Source organism: Lepus europaeus, chromosome 5 (assembly GCF_033115175.1).
Source record: "Lepus europaeus isolate LE1 chromosome 5, mLepTim1.pri, whole genome shotgun sequence".
NCBI lineage: Eukaryota > Metazoa > Chordata > Mammalia > Lagomorpha > Leporidae > Lepus > Lepus europaeus.
Genome location: NC_084831.1, coordinates 114,733,905 through 114,755,043, shown reverse-complemented (window position 1 = coordinate 114,755,043; position 21,139 = coordinate 114,733,905). Strand labels below are relative to the sequence as shown.

General features: G+C 52.6%; 1 protein-coding gene across 1 annotated transcript; it reads right to left on the bottom strand.

Moving 5' to 3' along the window:
* Nucleotides 1–6,665: 6,665 nt before the first annotated feature.
* On the bottom strand, nucleotides 6,666–21,138 carry BCL9 (BCL9 transcription coactivator). Its single transcript, XM_062192099.1, has 7 exons — nucleotides 21,054–21,138; nucleotides 19,742–20,058; nucleotides 18,359–18,548; nucleotides 17,036–17,135; nucleotides 11,266–13,507; nucleotides 9,831–10,091; nucleotides 6,666–9,021 (listed from the first exon to the last, which is right to left on the bottom strand). The coding sequence occupies exons 1-7, from the start codon at nucleotides 21,104–21,106 to the stop codon at nucleotides 7,904–7,906; spliced, it is 4,281 nt and encodes a 1,426-aa protein (XP_062048083.1). The 5' UTR covers nucleotides 21,107–21,138; the 3' UTR covers nucleotides 6,666–7,903.
* Between the last annotated feature and the right edge of the window lies 1 nt (nucleotide 21,139).

The following is a 21,139-nucleotide window of genomic DNA, read 5'->3' as shown; positions in this document are numbered from 1 at the left end:
GCCCTACTTTAACCCCTGTGCCTTCGGTGGGGGTTAATCCCCGAGGATTACTACCAGGACATATCTGGCAGATGGATGTCACCCACATATCCGAGTTTGGGACCTTAAAGTATGTTCATGTGTCAGTTGACACCTGTTCCCAAGTAATTTTTGCTTCTCTGGAGACGGGTGAGCGTACCACCCATGTCATTAATCACTGCCTTGCTGCATGGGCAGCCTGGGGCAAACCAAAAACTTTAAAAACAGATAATGGTCCTGCATACACAAGTAAATCATTCCAAGATTTCTGCACCCGTATGCAGGTACAACATAAAACTGGAATCCCTTATAACCCTCAGGGACAGGCCATAATTGAAAGGGCTCATCGAACCCTCAAGGCTTTTCTCTTAAAACAAAAGGAGGGAATTGCCACGGGCAAAACCCCTCGAATGCGCCTCTCCCTTGCACTGTTTACTATAAACTTTTTGAATTTGACAGATCATTCTATGTCCCCCGCTGAGAGACACATGTTAAAGGAGCCATCTTCACGAGGCTATGTCCGTTGGAAAGATGTCCTCACGGGAAAGTGGTACGGCCCGGATCCGGTATTATGCTGGAACCGAGGCGCGGTCTGTGTCTTCCCACAGGAATCTGGAAGAGAACCTCTCTGGATACCGGAAAGATTGGTCAGAAAAACAGCCCCGCCGCCACAAGATACACCTCTATCACCTACGGACGACATCTCCCCCGAGATAACCGAGATTACCACGCTCTCACAGGACGACAAATTGCAACAAAACAACGAGACGTGAGATGCACCCCTTCCGCTTCTTCATACTGGCAGCGGCTTTGCTCCCTGGCTCTTATGCGGGCTTTAACTCCAACCCCACTGCTTTACTGCAGAACGTAGGCAACCCTTGCGACTGCAAGGGGGGGACCAGCAACACCGTACTGCAGCGTACTCACATCGCCACAGCTGATTGTGGGGACAAAACTGCATATCTGCCCCTCCAGGGGATCCCCGGCCTACCACGCGGCTACATATGTGTGCCCAAACCCCGCGTTTCTGATCCCCATAGCAAAAACCACTCCTGTCCTTGCTCGACCTTTCAAGAATCCATGCACAGCTCTTGCGATTCCTCATACTTCCAATGCACTTCTGGCGGTCAGTCGTACTATGCCACCCAGTTACAAAGTACTCGCAGGTCCTCTAGTCCTGACCATTTGCCACAGGTAGTCCATTCATCCCCCTACCTCTCAGCCCCCTGTGTTGGTACGCCTGGACAGTGGGCGTGCTGGCGCACTACGGCACCCGTGCATATCTCTGATGGCGGAGGCCCACAGGACCAGCTCCGCCACCAACAGCTAACAAAGCGATTAAAACCCTCGTCCCCCCATCCCTACTCACGCCTCACATATGGACAATGCCTCCATCAGGCACACACCTTCCTCGAGTTGTCTTGTTCCCCCTCTCATTCATTGGGCTGTATCACCCATCCCTGACGGGGAGCGAAAACTGGGTATGCGAGACCAAAGGTACTGCAGCAGGAGTCCACCCGGGGGTTCCGGGGGTCCTGGGAGAGCATATGCATATGCATGCAGGTTCAATTCCCAGCCTGCCCCAGCAAAAGGGAATAAAAACTGATCCCTAACGGAGACATCAGGGGTTGTGGCCAGGCCCTTGAAGTTCCGTAACTAACGGATCACAAGCACGCTGGGTATGCACCTCTACTCTCTGCCTAGTAAATATTCTCCCGGCCCTCATGAGCCAGGGCCGTCGGGGATGTGATTTGTGCAAAAACAAAAGGAGGGAGATGTAGGGAACCAGACCGGAGGAACCGTGCCCCTAAGATGGCGCCGACTCCCTGCTTCCGGGTTCTTCCTCATCTCAGGGATTTCCCGCTCTAGCTCGCTCCTTCCCGCCTTGCCACGAGATTGTCCTATCCCCGCGCTTCTAGCCTATCACCTGATTTGTGACGTGTATTGTGCATATAAACCCTTGCTACGCGGGTGTAAGGGAAGTTCCTGCCCAGAAGAGATCGAAGCTGGATCTCCTGCTTGCCGAGCAATAAAGGAACCCCGTGCAAAGTGTTCGGTCTCTGTCTCTTGCTGGACGAGGACGGCGCCGAGCACTAATGGCCTTGGAAAAGCAGTGGAAGATGGCACAAGTGCTTGGGCCCCTGCACCCGCGTGGGAGACCCAGAAGTTCCTGGCTTTGGCTGGGGCTGCAGCCATCAAGGGAGTGAACCAGCAGATGGAAGATTTCTCTAACTCTTTCAAATAAGTAAATAAATCTTAAAAAAAAAAAACAAACAACCTTATTGTGTCGTTTAATATTAACCCACATAAAAAGCCATGTCAAATGAAGACAATTAAAAACATTTTTTTAAACATTTATCTGAGGGGCCAGTGCTGTGGCACAGCAGGTTAATCCTCTGCCTGCAGTGCGGGCATTCCATATGGGCGCTGGTTCTAGTCCCGGCTGCTCCTCTTCCAATCAGTCTCTCTGCTTTGGCCTGGAAAAGCAGTAGAAGATGGCCCAAGTCCTTGGGCCCCTGCGTCCACATGGGAGACCTGGAAGAAGCGCCTGGCTTCAGATTGGCATAACTCCAGTCATTGCAGCCATCTGGGGAGTGAACCAGTGGATGAAAGACCTTTCTCTCTGGTCTCTCCCTCTCTCTGTAACTCTACCTCTCAAATAAATAAAATCTTTAAAAAATTTTTTATTTGAGAGAGAAAGAAGTAAAGACAGAAACAGACATGCATGGGGAGAGAGAGAGACAGAGAGACAGAGTAAGGGATCTCCCATCTGCTGATTCAATTCTCAAATCCCCACAATAGCCAAGACTGGGCCAGGCCACAGCAGAAGCCTGGAGCTCAGAGCAGGTCTCCCACGTGGGTGGCAGCACATCACCACTGCTTCCCTGGGTCTGCATTGGCAGGAAGCAGATTCAGGCTCTCTGAGGCAGGGTGCAGGTGGCTTAACTGCTGGACCAGACACAGATACCATGATTTTTCTTAAACAGAAATATTTGTGATTAAAAAAAAATACAGGTCTGGACTAGAGAAGAGAAAGTGGCTCAGCAGCCTGGAAGAGATGACGCAGGTGGATGTGTTTTGAAGAGATGAGTCTGCTGCAGGATTTGCCTGGTAGGCAAGGTTTTGCAAGTGATCTTCCTGTGGTTTTCTCACTCCACCCCCAGCCTGTCTTCCACATCCCGGCTTAGTAATCGTTCTGGAATCAATCTGATCACAATTTCCTTGCTTAAAACTGAAATTCCAGCTCCTCCATGGGCCATATCACTTGCTCCAGGACAAGACCGGTCTCTCTAGGCTCATTTCCTACGTCTGCCCCGTCAAGAGCCCGTCCCCTTAGGCAGGCCCTCGCCATTCACACTTCCACTGCAGGGCTGGGGGGGATGTTGGGCCCGTGGCTATATCAGGCCTGCAGAGGCATCTGATCCGGCCCTGCCAAGGCAACTGCAGGTGGGTTGGAAATTCAGTAAACCTATAGCAGGCTAATTTTTAAGCCGATAATGTTATGTGGCCCTCAAATGATGGTCTAAATATCCAAATGGCCCTTGGCAGAAGAAAGGTTCCCCAGCCTGGCCTCTCAGCATCCTCCTTCAAGAGTGAGTTCAACAAGCTTCCCCGGGAGGCCTCCTCGCACTTTCCTCTTCGGCCTGTCCCAGCTCCGTCACAGTCAGCATCATCCCGCAGGGGACCGATCCACTCGCACACCTGCTTCCCCAGCTCCGGACACACAGTAGGTCCTCTTGCGAGCACTTGCTGAAGAGCTCACGTGTTGGCTTACGTACATCCTCCTCCTTTCAGCTCTTCCGAAGTACTTGGGGAAGGACATGGAAGTGGCTCACGTGGAGACAGTTGAAACAGAACACAGCAACACCACCCCCCCCCCCCCCCGGCCTGGTGTGCCGGCAGCCTCTGGTTAAGGAGAACAGAGACCTGGGTCCCAGCACCACTGCAGTGCTGCCGTACTTTCTCTTGCTTGTAACAGTCAGGACTTGCTAAGCAATTTGTGAGGGCCCCGTGTACGATAGAACGGTGTAGCCCCCTGTTCAACCATTAAGAATGTCGCACGGTGACAAGCAGAACATTGAACCTCGCCGGGACCCTGTCCAACTGCGCAGGTGGCACATCCATGAGCTCTCCCCGACGACTGCAGCTGCGTGGATCTCATCGAGGCATGTCGGAGAGCAGGGAGCCTGGGAGAAACATTGGCTCAAGGTTTCAGAGTGTCTGTACAACATGTAAAATTGTTGCTTTAAAACATATTTCTTCATGCCACACCCTTCAGTTATGTTTGCTTGTTTTCATTTGTAAGTGAAGGATCTTTTTTAAAGTATTCTATTTGCACATTGCTTTGGGAAGATTGCCACAAATTCTTCAGAAGTCCTGGAGAAATAATGCTGTGACACCCACTCCCACACTTACCCCTGGAGTGAAGTAGCAAGTCCTACATCTGTGTAACCCCGACATCTGGGAGGAGCTGACAGAAGACTGGCTGGGCCTCCCCAGGATTTTACTAAAGTGCAACAAGCTTATCATGCTTCTACTGATCTTTTAAAGATTTTTTTTTGACAGGCACAGTGGACAGTGAGAGACAGAGAGACAGAGAGAAAGGTCTTCCTTTCTGTTGGTTCACCCCACAATGGCCACTGCAGCCAGCGCACTGCACTGATCTGAAGCCAGGAGCCAGGTGCCTCTTCCTGGTCTCCCATGCGGGTGCAGGGCCCAAGGACTTGGGCCATCCTCCACTACCATCCCGGGCCACAGCAGAGAGCTGGACTGGAAGAGGGGCAACCGGGATAGAATCCGGCGCCCCGACTGGGACTAGAACCCGGTGTGCCAGCGCCGCAGGTGGAGGATTAGCCTATTGAGCCGCGGCGCCGGCCCTTTTAAACATCTTGCACCGTTGCTTCTCCATGCAATTGCCTCTCAGTCTATCAAAATGTGACCTGATTTCATAGGAACCTTAATAAATTAGAAATTGGTTAAATTCCAAATAAACTTGGTTTATCAGAGATTATCATGATGAAATGTCATTGGCATATACTGACAAGGTAAATGAATGAAGATTTACGACAAATGTCTTCTGGAAAAAAAGAAAAAAACCTCAACTAGTTTGACAAAGTGGGTTTGCACTGCTCCAAGTTCTCCAGCAGGGGGCTGCAGGAGAAGCGTGCCGCGTCCCAGCGTTCCCAGTAGGCGGGCTGCTTGCTCAAGGTGCGGCCTGTCTGTTGCGGGCCTCTGGTGGGTTCCTGCTCCGAATCCCTTTCTGGTCTTGATTCCCTGCCTGGGAGAGCAGCCATGGGGCCAGCAGCACTGCTAGGTGGAGTGGAGCTGCCCAAGAAGCCAGTGGACAAATGCTGGGGTCCCTACCTTTTTTCCAGGATCCCATCTCATACTCCCCAGGGTTGACGGTTACTCTGTTCTGTATAACCCAAACCCAGAAACCTAGGACTATGGCTAAATTCCTGAAACAAAAACTTCACTATACTATCCTAGCTTCTCCACAACGCAAACTTTTCCCCCCGTATCCCCAAGAGAATGGCGTGGGGTGGGGGTGGGGGTGGGAGCTTCCAAATGTTTAGGGAAAAATGGAAATAAAGTACGTGTTTTGCTGCTCATTTTAAATGCTTGTGATTGTTCCATAATACATATTTTTCATGTATTGTAACAATTTTTTTGCACTGAAACAAACTCATGCTTTTAATTGCACCTCTCCACGAACTTTTTGAAGCCCCTCATGGAGCGGAGTCAGAAATCTTAACCTTGCCAGTGAGAAGACCACAAGTCAGCCACACGCAGGGGGAGGAGCTCCAGTGCTCGGCTCCGCGCCTTCTCGCTCTCCAAGGCTCTTGTGTGACTGCTGCTAATGGCAGAGGAGGGAACAACCTTCACAGAACAGTCGTCGGAGAGCAACATTTGCAGGCAAAACTCCAGACTGTGAAACACCAGCAGGGCCCAATTTGTCCAAGTTTGTCTGCCAGTGACTGCACCTGCTGTTCCTTGCTTAGAGTCTCTCACCTGAGGACAACCAGGCACACAGCTAAAAATGCCTACAACTCAAAGAAATCCACACACCAGAACAAAGTTAACTACAGACACCCAGCAGTGAGCCCCTTGCACACACACACACACACACGTTGCGGCACACACACAGCTGTGCTGAAGGCGTGTGGGCTGGGGCGTATTCTGTGCACAGAGAGCGCCCGGCTGAGAGGTGACAGAAGCGGGCAGGGAAGGCACAGGCAGGCTGCAGCAACCCAGGGACCGTGAGCACTCGCGCCTTGCAAGTAGAGCCCAAATAGCTCAGCTTAGGAAGACTCAGGGACATCTCCTAGCTTGGCCAAGTGACTAAAAATATACCTTTGGCCTCCCGGATCCCATGCTGCCCCTAAATCAGTTCTCATGAAAATTCCTAATGAAGACCTTCAGTTACTCTGTGGCCGAGTTCAGATCTGGGGACCGGGGTTGGGGCTGCTCTAGAAACACAGACGGTGTGTGACTAAGGGACATGCTTCACGCAAGGCCCTTTCTCACACTTTCCCGGTCACCCTACTAACCAGGGCACAGACCCGGTGCTCCTGGGGCGCCCGGCAGCCAGTATGCCCAGTCAGGAACCCACAGGAGACCAAATGAACAGAGACGGCAGTGCAGTTTTGTAAGAAACAATATATTTCATTTTTCTGACACCACAGCTCTGGCGAGTGGTTTTGTACCAAATTTAATGGAGGTTACACAGAACGTTTTACGCACGGGAGGGGGAGGAGAGGGAAGGAACCACAAAATTTGAAACAGAAAAACAAAATCCTGGATAGCTTTTAGCATCTGTTCCACTCCCACATTAATAAAAATTCACTTGGGAAGTCCTAATAAAAGGAGAACGGAACACAAGGTGGGCAGGGAAGAGCATGTTGGGGGCCAGACTACGGGGCAGAGAGGAGCAGACAGCATCCCAAGGCCAGCCCTGGCCCTGCCGGAGCCGGGACGCCCGCCGGCTTCGCGAGATTTACTTCCCCGGAAAAACACCGTGTAGTGCAGCTGCCGAAGGGAGATGGAGGGCGGGGAGGCGGGGGCGCCGTGGGAGGGGGCACGTGGGAAGGAAACACACTTGACCGAGGGGCAGACAGGTCGGGGGCGGAGGGCACACGAGAGAGAAGTGTCACGGCGGGTGTGTCCACTGTGGGAGACGGGCGGTGCTGAAGAGCACTTGAACTGAAAACCCAACGTCCTAAACTTCGTTATTTTTAAAAAGAAAAACTCCCCCCTCCCCCCACCCCTCGCTGAACTTAGTTCCTTTTTTTGTGCTTTTCATTAATACTCTGCTCTGAGGTCGTAGTTTGGTTTTTCTATACACTGGAGTTGAAAGAAAATAGTCCAAAGGTCTGAAGATGGATTCTCCACCTAAAGGAAACAGCGCGGCACCGCCGTTCCCTCCTGCCCCACGGCCGAACGTCTCTGCTAAAATCCCTTTTACAATATAGTACAGTACACCAAAAAAAAAAAAAAAAAAAAAAAAAAAAACAGAAAAACAAAAAGCCCAAATCAAAAACACAAAAAGAATCCTGGGAGAAGCCAGTCCAGAGGACGTAAACATACAGAGAACGGTGCAACACGTGACCGATGGCGATTCTCAAAGCACGGCTACAGATTCCCAAGAGGAGGTGCCATCATGGGATACCCAAGTCCACAAAAATAATTCTTTAAAAATAAATCTTAAAAAAAACACACCTGTTGATTAAATGAATAATTTGTTTTCAGGTAAATCCATACATTCTCGAGCTCCCCCCTCCCCCGAAGCAGCCCCCCAGGTCTCTGCTCTCCTATTGCATGACCAACAGTAGGGGCTCCTGGAATCTCATCTTGACAAGGGTCGGCAACATCCAATCGTAGCAGCTTAAAACATCATGTTTCCTGGGTTGCCAGGTCCTTGGCTAAATCCGCCCATGCCCACGTCAGCAGCCATGCCCCGGGGCCTCATCTGGGGGGGGATCATGATGTTCTGTTGGGGTCCCATCATGCCCTGCATGGACATCATCATGCCTGGAGAGCCCACAGGCCCGGGATGGGTGTAGAGCCCAGCGGGCCCCCGATCCTTGCCAGGAATCATGCCCACGGCAGCAGCTGGATTGCTCATCAGGGTGGGCTGGCCGGGCATTGTAGATTGTGCTGGTGACATCATCCGATGGTGAGGTCCCATCATGCCTTGCTGGAGAAAGGCTGGTGGTCTCATTGGGTTGTGGCCCGGCATGGACGGAGCGGTACCAAGAGGGATGTCTGGAGTTCCCACCGGCCCTGGCCCTCCCATGCCAGGTAACGCGAGTCCCATTCTGGGGGCCTGTTCGCCCATCATCCCCTGCATGTGCGAAAACCCAGGTCCAGGACCCTGGGGCTGTTTGCGGCCCGGAACTTCCCCCCGAGGGAAATACTGCAGTGTCTGGCTGGGCTTCTCCGATGGAATAATGCGGGACAGGTCGAACTCGGGTATGCCGGCGGCTCCAGGGCGGATGACCTCCTGCAGATCCGGGTCTGTAAACACGGAAGGCATGCTGTTCCCCAGGACAGTGAAGGAGTCAGGACCGCCTGGGCCTCCAGGCTTGCAAAGTGCTGCATCTGCTGAACTTTGGGGCAGGTTGCTGGGGCGGCCGAGGGGGCCTTCTCCTGGGAACCCCATGCCTCCTGGGAAGTTGCCCTGCCCTCCGCTGGGGCCGTTGTGAGGAAAGGGAACCTGCTGTGGAGGAGACTGTACTGGAGGGAAGCCCTGGGGGAAACCCATCCGTCCTTGAGGTACCATCGGAGGCTCCTGGGATCCATGCCCCATGATAGGATTGTGTGACATCAAGCCAGGCCCCATGGGGACCCCGTGAGGAGGTATGCTGGGTCCCATGGCATTTGGAGAGGGCATCTGATTGGAGTGAGAAAGCGGCTGGGTCATTCCCATTGGGCTGAGAGTTGGCATCGGGACCACGGGGTTTGGACCTGAAATTCGAGGATTCTGTGTGTTAATGCCCATTCCTAGAAAAACAAAGACACCAAAAGAAACAACTTAACTGAAAAGTAACTCAGAAACACTACAATGATCAAATTAATAAAAAATGACTGTGTCTTTAAACATGACACCCAAGGCTTGCCATCAGTAAGCCTGTGAGACATCTGGCAGCACACAAACCAACAGCTGGGTGAGACAGAAACCAAACAGACCTTTTCTCAAACGGCATCTTTTTGGAGTGGGCATTGTGGTACACCGGGTAAGCTTCCAGCTGGTACCCCCATCAGAGTGCCAGTTCAAGACCTGGCTGTTCTGCCTCACACCCAGCTCCACGAATGCACCTGGGAAGGCAGCGGAAGTCGGCCTGACTACATAGGTCCCTGCACCCACGCGGGAGACCCAGATGGAGCTCCTGGCTCCTGGCTTCGGCCTGGCTCAGTCCTGGCTGTTGCAGCCATTTGGGAAGTAACCCAGTGGGTGGAAGATCTCTCTCTCTAACTCTGCCTTCCAAAAGAATATATCTTTTTAAAAAAGGAAAAAAAGAAAGGAAGGAAAAGAAACTGCTTTCAGTATTGCTGTAACAAGACCAAAAAAGAAACAAACAAAAGCCACCCAGGTAGCCAGATGCATCAGAATTTTCTTTTCAAACAAACACACAGCTAATAAAACATCCCTCTAGTCAGGCACTTTAACTCTGAAGTTCTGAAACTAATTTGCATGGTGCATTTTTCAACTTGAACTTCCAGCTATTTAGGACTGCAGCCACTGAGAATGCACTTGGAGAGGCTCTCTCTCATTTAGCCCCAGTCTGCTCTTCTTGTCCTGGCTCTCTTACCCGGCATATTATTCATTGACGGCAAGTTGGGGGAACGAGCTGGAGGGGAGTCGTCATCTGAGCTGGCCACGGTCTTGATGGCATCGTGGTATAACGGGGTGGAACTGGGCATTGCAAACTTGGACATTCGAGACATCATAATAGACAGTGGGTTCTGGGAGAGGGTTGGCTCTGGAGGCATGGTGTAGGGTGTGCTGGAGGGAAGACTTCCGGGGATGTTCACAGAGGCAGGCTGGCTGGCTGTAGGAGGCGGCGGGCCACCTAAACAAAAATGAGCAGGGAATTAGATTCCTCTTGAAGGCTATCGGGCCCTATGATTATGAACCGGCAAGGCCAGGAGACAGGTGAACAGGGCAGTGTTATTGGAGCCAGGGCGCGAGCCATCAATCTTGTAGTCAAGCTCTGCGTGTGCACACGAGGCAACGCCATGTGACATGGAGGTGACAGGGCAGCAGATGTGCAAACACGCCGGGAATGCATTAGAAATATCAGCTCAAGCCTGGGGGAAACACAGTTTACAACCATTGCACTGAAAAGAACGTGAAAAAAGTGGATCTCTTTCCCCTGCCAATCACAATTTAGAATTCACCTCCAGTGTTAGCATGCCTGGAGGCCAGTCTACTGATCCAACCCCAGGTACTAACCACGTCACCCTACAGCATTCTTGATGAATTTGCACTCAAAAGGGCGGAGGGGGTTCCTCCAGCACACTGCGCCGTGAGCTGCCACTCAACAGAGAGAGGCATTTCAGCTTGGCAGGATAAATCTCCCGTCTCACTCTGATTTTAGTCGTTCTCAAGCGGAGACGGCACTAACCTAGTATTTACCCCTTGTTGCTACTTCCATTGACCACCTCTGGTCTCATTCACAAAACCACCATCATCAGCAAGAGGCTCTCCACAGCAGAAAACACTGAGAAATCACAGCGGACCCGGGAGAAGCGTGATCCCCGGGAAGGGCCACTACACGATGAGGCCAACGTGTGTTTATAAGAACCATGCAAATCATGCAGTGCCTCCCCTCTCTTTGCTCAGCACTCCACTCAGGATCTCCCGACCCGAGGGCGGCCCCTTGGAACAGACAGGGCCAGCATTTGAAGAGGCCACATTTATCCACCGTTAAGACATCTTATTTCACCAGCGTATGTCCACCGCACAAACTAAACCATTCTGTGCACTGACATCTGTTTCCCACCTCCCCTCCTCCTTTCAACAGTCCCACCTGGCATACGCATTCTCTGCCAGGTATGGACACTTGTGCATAAGCCCATGGAAGTGCCAGCTATGCACCTCGCCACAAAGACGCCCGTTTCAGCAAAGGCCGCCGTCTCCAGCTACGTGATCGCGCTAAGACACCTGTTTTCCTAAAGTAACCAAATCAGGCTCTCGCAGTCCCCAGCGACAAGGGCCGACTGAAAGGACGCAGACGTACTGACCTGACTCAACATTTCCCAGCATGGCTGGCGAGGCCATGGTGAGCGGAGCCTTATGGTTCGGAGGGATGCCGGGACTCTGCAGGGGAGGTTTCGGAGAGGAAGTCCACCCAGGCGACGGGGCAGGAAGTGATGGAGACTTGAGGTGGACAGGTGAAGCAGCAGCAGACCCCAAGACAGGGGGGGACTTAATGGAAGCAGCGGCAGCTGGGCCCGCCAGCATACCTGCCAGCTGCGATGGAGTCTGGGGGGACTTGAGGTTCCCCGAGGGTGAGCCCAACATTGGTGACTGGACTTGATGCATTGTGGGAGATTTCAGAGGGTTCATGCCCGGGGAGTGCACCTGGCTGCCTGGCACAGATATATCCAAGGGCTTCCGCCCCAGGCCGCGCTGAACTGGAGGAGCTGTGTTGAGGCTAGTGGGGTTACTGGAAGGGTTGAGAGGTAGTGGTGGCATGTGACTGAGCCGGCTGTTAGTCCTTTGGTCGGGCCCAATTGGTTCTCTGAGATTCCGCAAGCCACTGTTGCTGCCTGGACCCTGAGACATGGGAAGGAACGGCCTGGGGCCCATGCCGTAGTCCTGCTGAGGGTGCTCCCCGAAGGGCAGAGGCACCATCTTCTGCTGAGCGGGCAGCACGTCCGAGCCCCCGGGGCGCAGCTTCAGCATCTCCTCCGGGCCCGCCGCGGCCTCTCTCATCTTCTGAGGTATCATCTGAGAGTTGGATCCCATGCTGACGCTGAGGTTCACGTCTCCCTTCATCCCCCCAGGAACCATCCCGAACTCCAGGTCCCGGCCAGGGCCTATCTGCGGAGGCATGCCCTTCGGGAAGTCGCCCCTGGAAGGACTCAGAGGGCCCTCGACTGGGATTCGAGGGAAGATGGGATTGCTCGCAGGCTCCATGTGGCGCTGGGAGCCCGGGAGCATCCTGTTCATCTCCAGGCTGGGCCTGATGCCCTCCATGCTCATGGCCGGGGGGAGGCCCAGCTGCTTCTCGGCCAGCTGCTGCTGAAACATCTCTTCTGACAACCCTTGGGGGTTTGGGAAGCGCTCCCCTCGGCCGGGCCCACTGAAGACGCCCTGGCCAGCAGGGAAGTTGCGACCATCTGGGATTTTTGGCACATCGTCTGGCCAACTGACTCCAGAGAGACCTGGTCTCGATGCCGGGTTGGGGACATTCGGCCCTTCCATGTCGGAGTTTATCATTCCTGCAAATCCGGGGAGGCGCATCTGGCTTCCGGGCATGTTGGGGTGGGGAGCCATGCCCCTCGGGGGCAAAGAATGGGAAATGTTGAGACCGTCAGAAAACGGCTCGGCGCCTCCAGGAGCCCAGCCCTCTCCAGGGGCCATCTGGTACGGAGGGGGCGGCCCTCGGACCACTCCCCGCGGCCCGTGCTGGTGGACCATCATGTCCTGGAGGGAGCACTGCTGGACAACCACTTGCTCCTGCTTCCTCCTCTTCTCTTCGTAGAACTCCTGCTGCAGCTTCAGCCACGCGATCTGCTCGGGAGTCATGTGGTCCAGGTGGTCGGGTCCTATGGGCCCGGACTGGGAGTTCATAGGAGGTGGAACCATTTCATCTGGAGAAAAGGGCACATCTCTATGTCCTTGCGGGCCAAATGGAGCTCCCACGTCTGTCCGGGGCCCAGGTCCCTTACCTAGGCTTTGGGATTGAGCCATCATGGCCTGGATTGGCCCTTCGGGTTTTTTCTGAGGTCCATCTAATACCCCAGCATTCTGCTGGGGCCCCCCACTTTGTCCTCCTGCGAATTCTTTCTCATCGGGGAACAGCATCCGCTGGATGTCTCTGAGGGTTTGTAAGGAGCGCTCCCGGTGCTCCAGCTGCTCCTGAGACAGGCCGTCAGGGTTCTCTCCCAGCGTGGGGGGCTCGCCGCTGGACACCGGTGGAGGCGGGGCGGCTTTGGGATCTGCTGAAGAGCTATTGCTCCCTTGGGAGACAGGCGTCACTGCTCGATTGTTGGGCGTGGAGTTTGGCCCGGTACCGTCTGGGGGCAGTGGAGTAGAGCCGGCAGGACTGCCTACAGAAGGAATCAGTTTGTTTTCTACCCCAGGACTCTCCCGGTCCAGGGGCCGTGGGGGCGCGGCAGGCTTGGGTGCTGGTGCCGGAATGGGTGGAGTTGGCTGCAGTCTGGTGTTCTGGGAAGAATTCTGGTCCTGGTTGGCTGGAGCCGGGGGCTGCTGTGGGAGAGGCTTGGGATCATTCCGAAGGGCAGATATCTGTGTGTTCTGAGGAAAACAAGATGTTTGAGATCACTGGTGAATTGAGTGGAAGGGAATTAAAAGGGTAAGATACGCTATAAAGGACCACTCCCCCATCACATCAGTCCAGGCAGATGTTTGCTGCACAAATTTCTCATGCGCACCGCCACTCTAGATATGGGATATTAGATTTTTTTTTAAAACTTTACTGTCAAATGACACTCTCTCTCACTGAGGATTAGGTTTCAATAACTTTACAAGCATGCTGGGGAGAGCCACCCTGCCAAAGTGCACACATCTGAGTATCTATTTCGAGGAACTGGTTTGCTATCACTTGTCTGTGATGTGTTTCTGATTCAGGGACAGATTAGTTCCTTGGTATGTGAGAGGCTGCACCCAACACCTTTTTCTTCCCCCTGAAAGTACGGCTGGGTACGCAGCCATCCCGTTGTCCACGAGAAGCTCTGATGTTTCCAGCTGAACGACAAAGAGAAGGCACCTGCAGCTTTGTGCTCCACCGGCCGGAGGCAGCGAGTAAGGCCGCTCCGTTCCAACGTCCCCTCTGGCTCGGTGACTACTGAGGTGCGGCCCTCCTTGAGTTGCCCAGGGGCCTGACTTCTCTGGTTTCTGTTTTCAGTTCATGATCAGAGATTCTGTATTTGATAAGAGTTTGGACATTAACGGCAGTAAGATAATCCACAGGCAGGAAGCGTCTGCGGAGAGCTGTGAGGCTATCTAGTTCAGGGTGTCTCCTGATCTGTTCTTCCCAGTAAGACAGCAGACGGCCATTCTGAACAGGTTGGACGATTGCCTTACTATTATTTATTAAGCACCACTGCGATACACAGTCCTGGGTAAAAGCACACTTGCCTATGACAGGTGCTGCAGACACGGGCAGTGTCTGGACACACCGTGTCCCGGGTCTCGACCTTAGCACTGCTGAGACTTTGGAGGGCACTTTAGAACAGACGGCCAGGCTCCCCCTGTCTCTGAGGCTCCCACCAGCCTCCAGTGAGCACCCTGATCCCTTTGCGGTGTTCATTTGCTCCTACTTGTTCACTTACTCCACTGGGTCTCTATTTCCAAACCTGCCACTGTTGCTCACCTCCCCAGCGACTTCCTGCAATTAGCTTACTTGTGTGCAGACCTGCACACAGATCATTATGTGTATTTGTGGACATGAACAGTTCACGTTATATACTCGCAAAACACCTCGGAGAGCTTTCATTATACATAAATCTATGTAAATGTTTCAGCTGGGGACACTCGTGCACACTCGTCTGTCAGTACGGATTTCTGCGGGTAGGACTGGCTGAACCCATGACTCTGGACATTCAGAGGTGTATTCCAGGGCCTGGCGCTGTGGCAAGGTAGGTTAGGCCTCTGCCTGCAGTGCCGGCATCCCATGTGGGCGCTGGTTCTAGTCCTGGTTGCTCCTCTTCCGATCTGGCTCTCTGCTATGGCCTGGGAAAGCAGTAGAAGATGGCCCAAGTGCTTGGGCCCCTGCACCCATGTGGGAGACCCAGAAGCAGCTCCTGGCTCCTGGCTTCACATCACCCAGCTCCAGCTGTTGCAACAATCTGGGAAGTGAACCAGTGGATGGAAGACCTCTCTCCCTCTCTCTCCTTCTGTCTGTAACTCTACCTCTCAAATAAATAAACCTTTATTAAAAAAAAAAAAAAAAAGTGTATCCTAGGAATCAGCACTATTGCTAGTAAGATTACGCTGCTGGTTGTGATGCCAGCATCTGATATCACAGCCTGGATTTGAGTCCAGGCTGTGCCACTCCAATCCAGCTCCCTGCTAAGCCAGGGGAAAGTGGCAGAACACAGCCCAAGTGCTTCACCCCTGCTACCCACATGGCAGACCCAGATGGAGTCCCAGGCTCCTGGTTTTGGCCTGGACCAGCCCCAGTTGTTATGGCCATTTGAGAAGTGAATCGGTCACTCTCTCTCCTTTCTCTGTCACTCTGCCTTTCAAACACAAATAAATAATTTTTTTGAAAACAGTATATCCAAGTCTGCTTCTGAACTGGAGTGTGGAGGTCACCCTAATTTTCCTTTTAGTGCCACTTTAAGTATGGTTTTGTTAGTCAGGTTTTGTGGGTCTGTTGCAGTGGGTACTGATTTCATATAAGGTAACCATGACAGAAGAAACTCTTTAGTGCCACCCTTTCCACTTCAGATGTGCAGCAATGGATTACTTTCAATTCCCTTCTTCATTCCTTTTCTGATTTCCTTTCAGTATTAGAGAAGATGGAGGTGATAACTGTATTAAGAACTGTCACTAAATCAATGAAGGTTGGTTTGTGTTGCAACGTGCCCTGTGCATTCCAGGACAATCAGTGGTTTAAATACAATTATATCCATCCTCTACCCCTGAGTGGTGCAGATGTGCGGGGAATGTGAAATTCTTTTTCTAGGTCCAGCACAGCCCAAGCTCTGTTAAGCCACAGAGATGCACACGCATGCCATCTGTTTGATCGTGAATTGTTACTTTGCTCATGTATCGCTACTTAACTTCTCCATGTTTAAGATTCATCCCAGTATTAGATTTTATGCTCTCGAGAAGAAAGGACTGTGCCACAGCATTGCGTGCACTGGACTGATAATGCTCCACGCAGGAAAAAGCTTTCGGTTCAGTTTGGGGAACTACATGCAGTAGGTAATCATTGTCTGCTTTTCTAATGCAGTTTATAGTAGCTGCTTAAGATCCAGATGGGAAACAGAATAACATTAATGATCATTTTTGAAATATGAAGCAATGCAAAGCATTCAACGGCCCTCTCACTTTGGGATAAGAATCACTCTGAAAGTCACTGAGACTCTACTTATGGTATTATCATCATATACTCTAGGACTATAATTTTAGTTATCACTTTTTTCTCTGTTCTCTAACTATTCATTGATTTGAAAGGCAGAGTTGAGAGAGAGGGAGAGGTAGAGAAACATAAAGAGAGAGAGATATCTTCCATCTGCTGGTTCATTCCCTAATGGCTGCAGTGGCCAGGGCTGGGCCATGTCAAAGCCAGGAGCCAGGAGCTTCCTCCAGGTCTCCCAAGTGGATGCAGGGGCCCAAGCACTTGGGCCACCTTCTGCTGCTTTCCCGGACACATTAGTGTGGAGCAGCTGGGACTCCACAAACAGCGCCCGTACAGGCTGCCAGCATTGCAGGAGGCAGCTCACTCCCCTGTGCCACAACGCTGGTCCTTTCTGTTCTTCACCTGACTTGAGAGCGCTAATTATTATTATGTTTTTTTAAAACTGTTCTGTCCTTAAGGTCTGAACTCGGGTTCCCAGAGACAGTTACATGGAGGCAACACAAAAATATCTGAAAAACTCATTTATTTTGCATCATCTTCCTGCTAAGTCATCAATCTACGACCATCCAGGATGAAAAGGCTGGTCTGGTGCGGTATTCCTAAACCCCACAATGCCAGAATTGGGTTCAGTGCCCGGAAGGCAGCTCCTCTCAGTAAGACCCTGAGAAGCTCACTGCCTGCCCCTGCAGTCGCCGCGGAACCCTCCCGCCAGAACCCTGCTCTGAGTGACATACCAGAGGGGCTGTGCTTCTCTCTGTCTTGCTGTTGGAAATGTTCTGGATGTGAAAGGAGACAATGGTTTCAACCTGGCCCTTCAGCACGGCTTCTGCAGCTCTGCAAGGGGGGGGAGGGGGAGGGGGGGAGAGAGAGAGAGAGAGAGAAATGAGAGAGAATAAAAAGAACACACACTGAGGCTTCTGCTCTACCAACCCAAATTCCCCCAACAGAGCTCAGAAAGGAGAGAGAGGAGCAGCACAAAGAACCATCAGAAATGCTGCAGGAGAAGAAATCTGGAGAAACTCCTATCAGTATTTCTGTTTATCATTAACATCAAACTTCTAAAATTAGAAAACAGCCATCAGCCTATCCCCAAAGAGACATTAGAGACAAAAAGCGAAAATCACGATTTTTTCCTCAAACCAATCCACTGTCGTGGGTGTCTTCCAGAGTATCCTAGAAAACAGTTCAAAATCTTCCAACACCTAGTGACAGCTTAAGGCTGTCAAGACTCACTTTTTACCTTAACTAAAAACAAAAATCTTAAAGTGAAAAAGAATCAGAAACTCAAGTCTGACAAATAGAATCCATTGATTCATCTATCCACTAACAACTGAATTCAAAATGTTCATGGTAGCTATCTTTGTGAATCCTAGGCACTTTTTTTTAGTTACATTTTCTAATTATTCTAGAGTGGACATACTTGTGCAATGTAAAAAAGAATTGTTGAGGCTGGCACTGTGGCATAGTGGGTAAAGCCGCCGCCTGCAGTGCCGGCATCCCTTATGGGTGCTGATTCAAGTCCCGGCTGCTCCACTTCCAATCCAGCTCCCTGCTGTGGCCTGGGAAAGCAGTAGAAGATGGCCCAAGTCCTTGGGCCCCTGCATCCACTTGGGAGACCTGGAGGAAGCTCCTGGCTCCTGGTTTCGGATCGGTGCAGTTCCGGCCACTGCAGCCAACTGGGGAGTGAACCAGCGGACAGAAGACCTTTCTCTCTCTCTCCCTCTCCTTCTCTCTCTGTGTAATTCTTTCAAATAAATAAACCTTTTAAAAAAATCGTAAGTAGCTCACGGAAGTATGTATCGTGCAACACCAACTCTTCTGTGTTTAGAAAAGGTAAACGTGTGTTTGTACAAGCACAAAGGAGTTCTGAAAGGAAGGTGGGCAAGCAGCTGTCAGCGGCTGCCTCTGGGGCCCGGGACTGGCGATGCTCACATTTTACGTCCCCTCGTTCTGTGCTGCAACTTTCAGGGATGAAAATACACAGGTGTAAAGAAGAGGTGAGTCTGGGCCGGGATGAGAACTCCGGTCCCAAGAGCAAGACCCAACCAGCAACTTACTTATTGGCCATCTCAGTAGAAAACACATACACCACTTTGGCCGGGGTCTTCTGAGCGGGTGTAGGCTCTGGGGCAGCAGTCTGGCCGTGAGAAGGGGTGGAAGACCTGGGAGCTGTAGCGGCCGATGGGGTCATCGAGTGGGGTGTGTGCTGGGCCTCCTGGGGCTTTATGTGGTCAGCAGAATTACATTCTGAAAGCATGAGAAGACTCATCATCATAGAAAGAACACTTCCTGTCATCTGCCAGCATTTAGAGCATCACAGCATAAACCCCCGAGAATTTCAAGGAGAAAGCAAGCATCTTACTAAGAGGAAATCGTCTCCTCTACTCCTGGAATTTCAAATACTGTTCTTATTCTCCCTGACTAATTCCAAAGCATGCTTCTCCCACCGCCTTACTTCTCTAACTTTCGTCCATCCTTAAAATCATTAAGCGTCCCTCCTTCCTGGAAAACCCCCGGGCCCCCTGGCCCTGACCGCACGCCCCGCTACCTGAGCTCACTGCCCCCAACCTCCCGCACTTCATCATCTCAGGTTTCACGGTAACGGCTTAGTCATCACCGATGTCCGCATACTCTCAAACCCTTGAGGAGAGCCCCTGTTCGGCTGACCATGGTGCCCTCGGCCCCCAGCACCGTGCTGGCACTCACAACAGACCTCCAAAGACCCTGAGCAAGGGTGGGGGAGAATCTTCAGGCTTTCACTTCTAATTTGGGCCCAGGAGTCCGCTCCCATTCCTCGAATACTAACTCCACACTCTGGCTTTACGATTTTTGCTCTTATACGAGGAGGCTAAAAGGCGTAAAACCACAGCCACTGGTCCCACATCCCACTGGGCTCACTCCATGATGGTGCCTCGCCAATCTCTACCACACCTGGGCTGCTCATTGGTGCCACAGGGAAATCAGCTGTGACACATGCGAACCCGTGCCAGGGCCACCGGCTTCCTCTTGTGTCTACAAGTCTGGCAAAGTGGCCGCAGAGCACCAGACCCAGGCCTCGCAGGTTTACGCTGATGGGCGAGGAAGGGTGCAGAGGAACTGCTGCCGCGGAGACCACAGGCGGAGAAAGACCAGAGCTGCTGGCTTCGAACGGCAGTGCGAACAGCACAGAGGCCGGAAGGTTGCAGATGAGCTAGCCGGGCCCGTAAAACAGCCTCCACAACCCCTAAAGCACAGGCAGCCTCACGCCCGAGAGCCCTTCGACAGGGTGGTTCCAAGCTGGTGGAAAAATGAGAAGGAACTTCACCATCAGCCGTGCGCCTCCCTCGGCCTGATCCCTGCTCTCCCCGCCTGGCTGCCTGCTCTGGCTCTCAGCAAATGCCAGAGGCCTCCCCTCAGGAATACCTACTGCCCTCGGAGTCTGAAAGAGCTTAGAGACATACCTTTCATGTCAGAGTCATCGTTTGGAGTCCCAGGATCTCTCTGATCAAAGGAGTCGGCGGAAATACTTCGCTCCCTTTTCCCCTTGCCCTTGGCACCATTTCCAGCCCCATTCTTCAGCCCCATGCTCCCACCTGGGCCAGGGAGTGCTTTAGGGGTATGGCCCCCACTCTTGGAGTCACAGGGGGATGGCTGGGATTGGCTGGCTGAGCCCCCCTGTTTACCCTGATTGGAGAATTTGGAATCCAGCTGGGGGTTTCCAGATGGGGACATCACTGTAGGGGGACGGACCATCACCTCCTGCTTTGACTTAGGGCTACTAGAAGAAACAAATAACAGAGGGAGATCAGACACCACATTCAGCTGGGCAGCACACGCCAGGGGGCAGCAGTTTCGCTGCGGGTCGAGGAGACCCTGAGGACTAACTAGCCACCCCCCCTACCCCGTGTCCCCTCGGCCTCCCAGCCCTGCTGCCATCTCAGGGCGGCCAACAGAGGGAGGATGCAACGGAGCAGCGGGCCGGGTCTCGGGAACCAGGCGGCACCCGGGGACCCATCTCTGGGGCCTCTGTCAATAATGGACAACTGTTTCTATGTACTTAGAGAAGCGACTCTCACACCGGGCCTGGCTCAGAGTCAACACACAGGCGTCGTGAAGATCAAAACACTACCCACCCGCAGGCTGATGACAAGGAACGGCTGTAATGAGGGCCTCGCTTCCCTGCTGGAGAAGGCGAGTAGCCCCAGGAGGGCAGGAAGAAACCCCGCTGGTGACTGTCAGGTTAGGGAAATCCTCCCAGACACTGATCCCTCCCAACAAGCAGCACGACACCACGGCACACACCCCGCCACAGCCCCGGGGACTGAGGGAAAGACTCCTTGAAAATAAGGATTTCAGGAGATTTCAGGACTCCGGAACAGAAGAGCAAGCTGCTCAGTGGGAGTCGGGGGCTGGCGTTCTCTTCTAGGACCTCGGGCCTCCCGGTCCCAGGCCTCGGCCCCCTCAGCTGCCAAGCTCAGTCGACTGTCCTTAAGGTTCTTTTGTTTGTGCTTTGGCAAGGAGGGGGCTGAGGAGGGGGAGAGGTCAGGGGACGATGGACCGAAACGACAGTCGGAAACTCGAACGTAAGCCTTGACGATGCCGCGGCCTGTTCACTACACCCTATTCCTGTTTGCTACCCTATTCCTGTTTGCTAATCTAGCGTCTCTTCCTGTCCTGTTTGAGTCTCATCTGCTTCTGATTCAACCCCCTGTTCCTGCAGGGAGTGGAGCAGCCCCGAGGGGGCAGCAGGTGCAGGCCCTGGCCCTCACTTACCTCTGTGTGTTTCCTGATGGAGAGTTCCTCACTTTAGGGTTACTGGAATGCATTGATTGAAATCCTGAGCTTGCAGTCACAGTCAG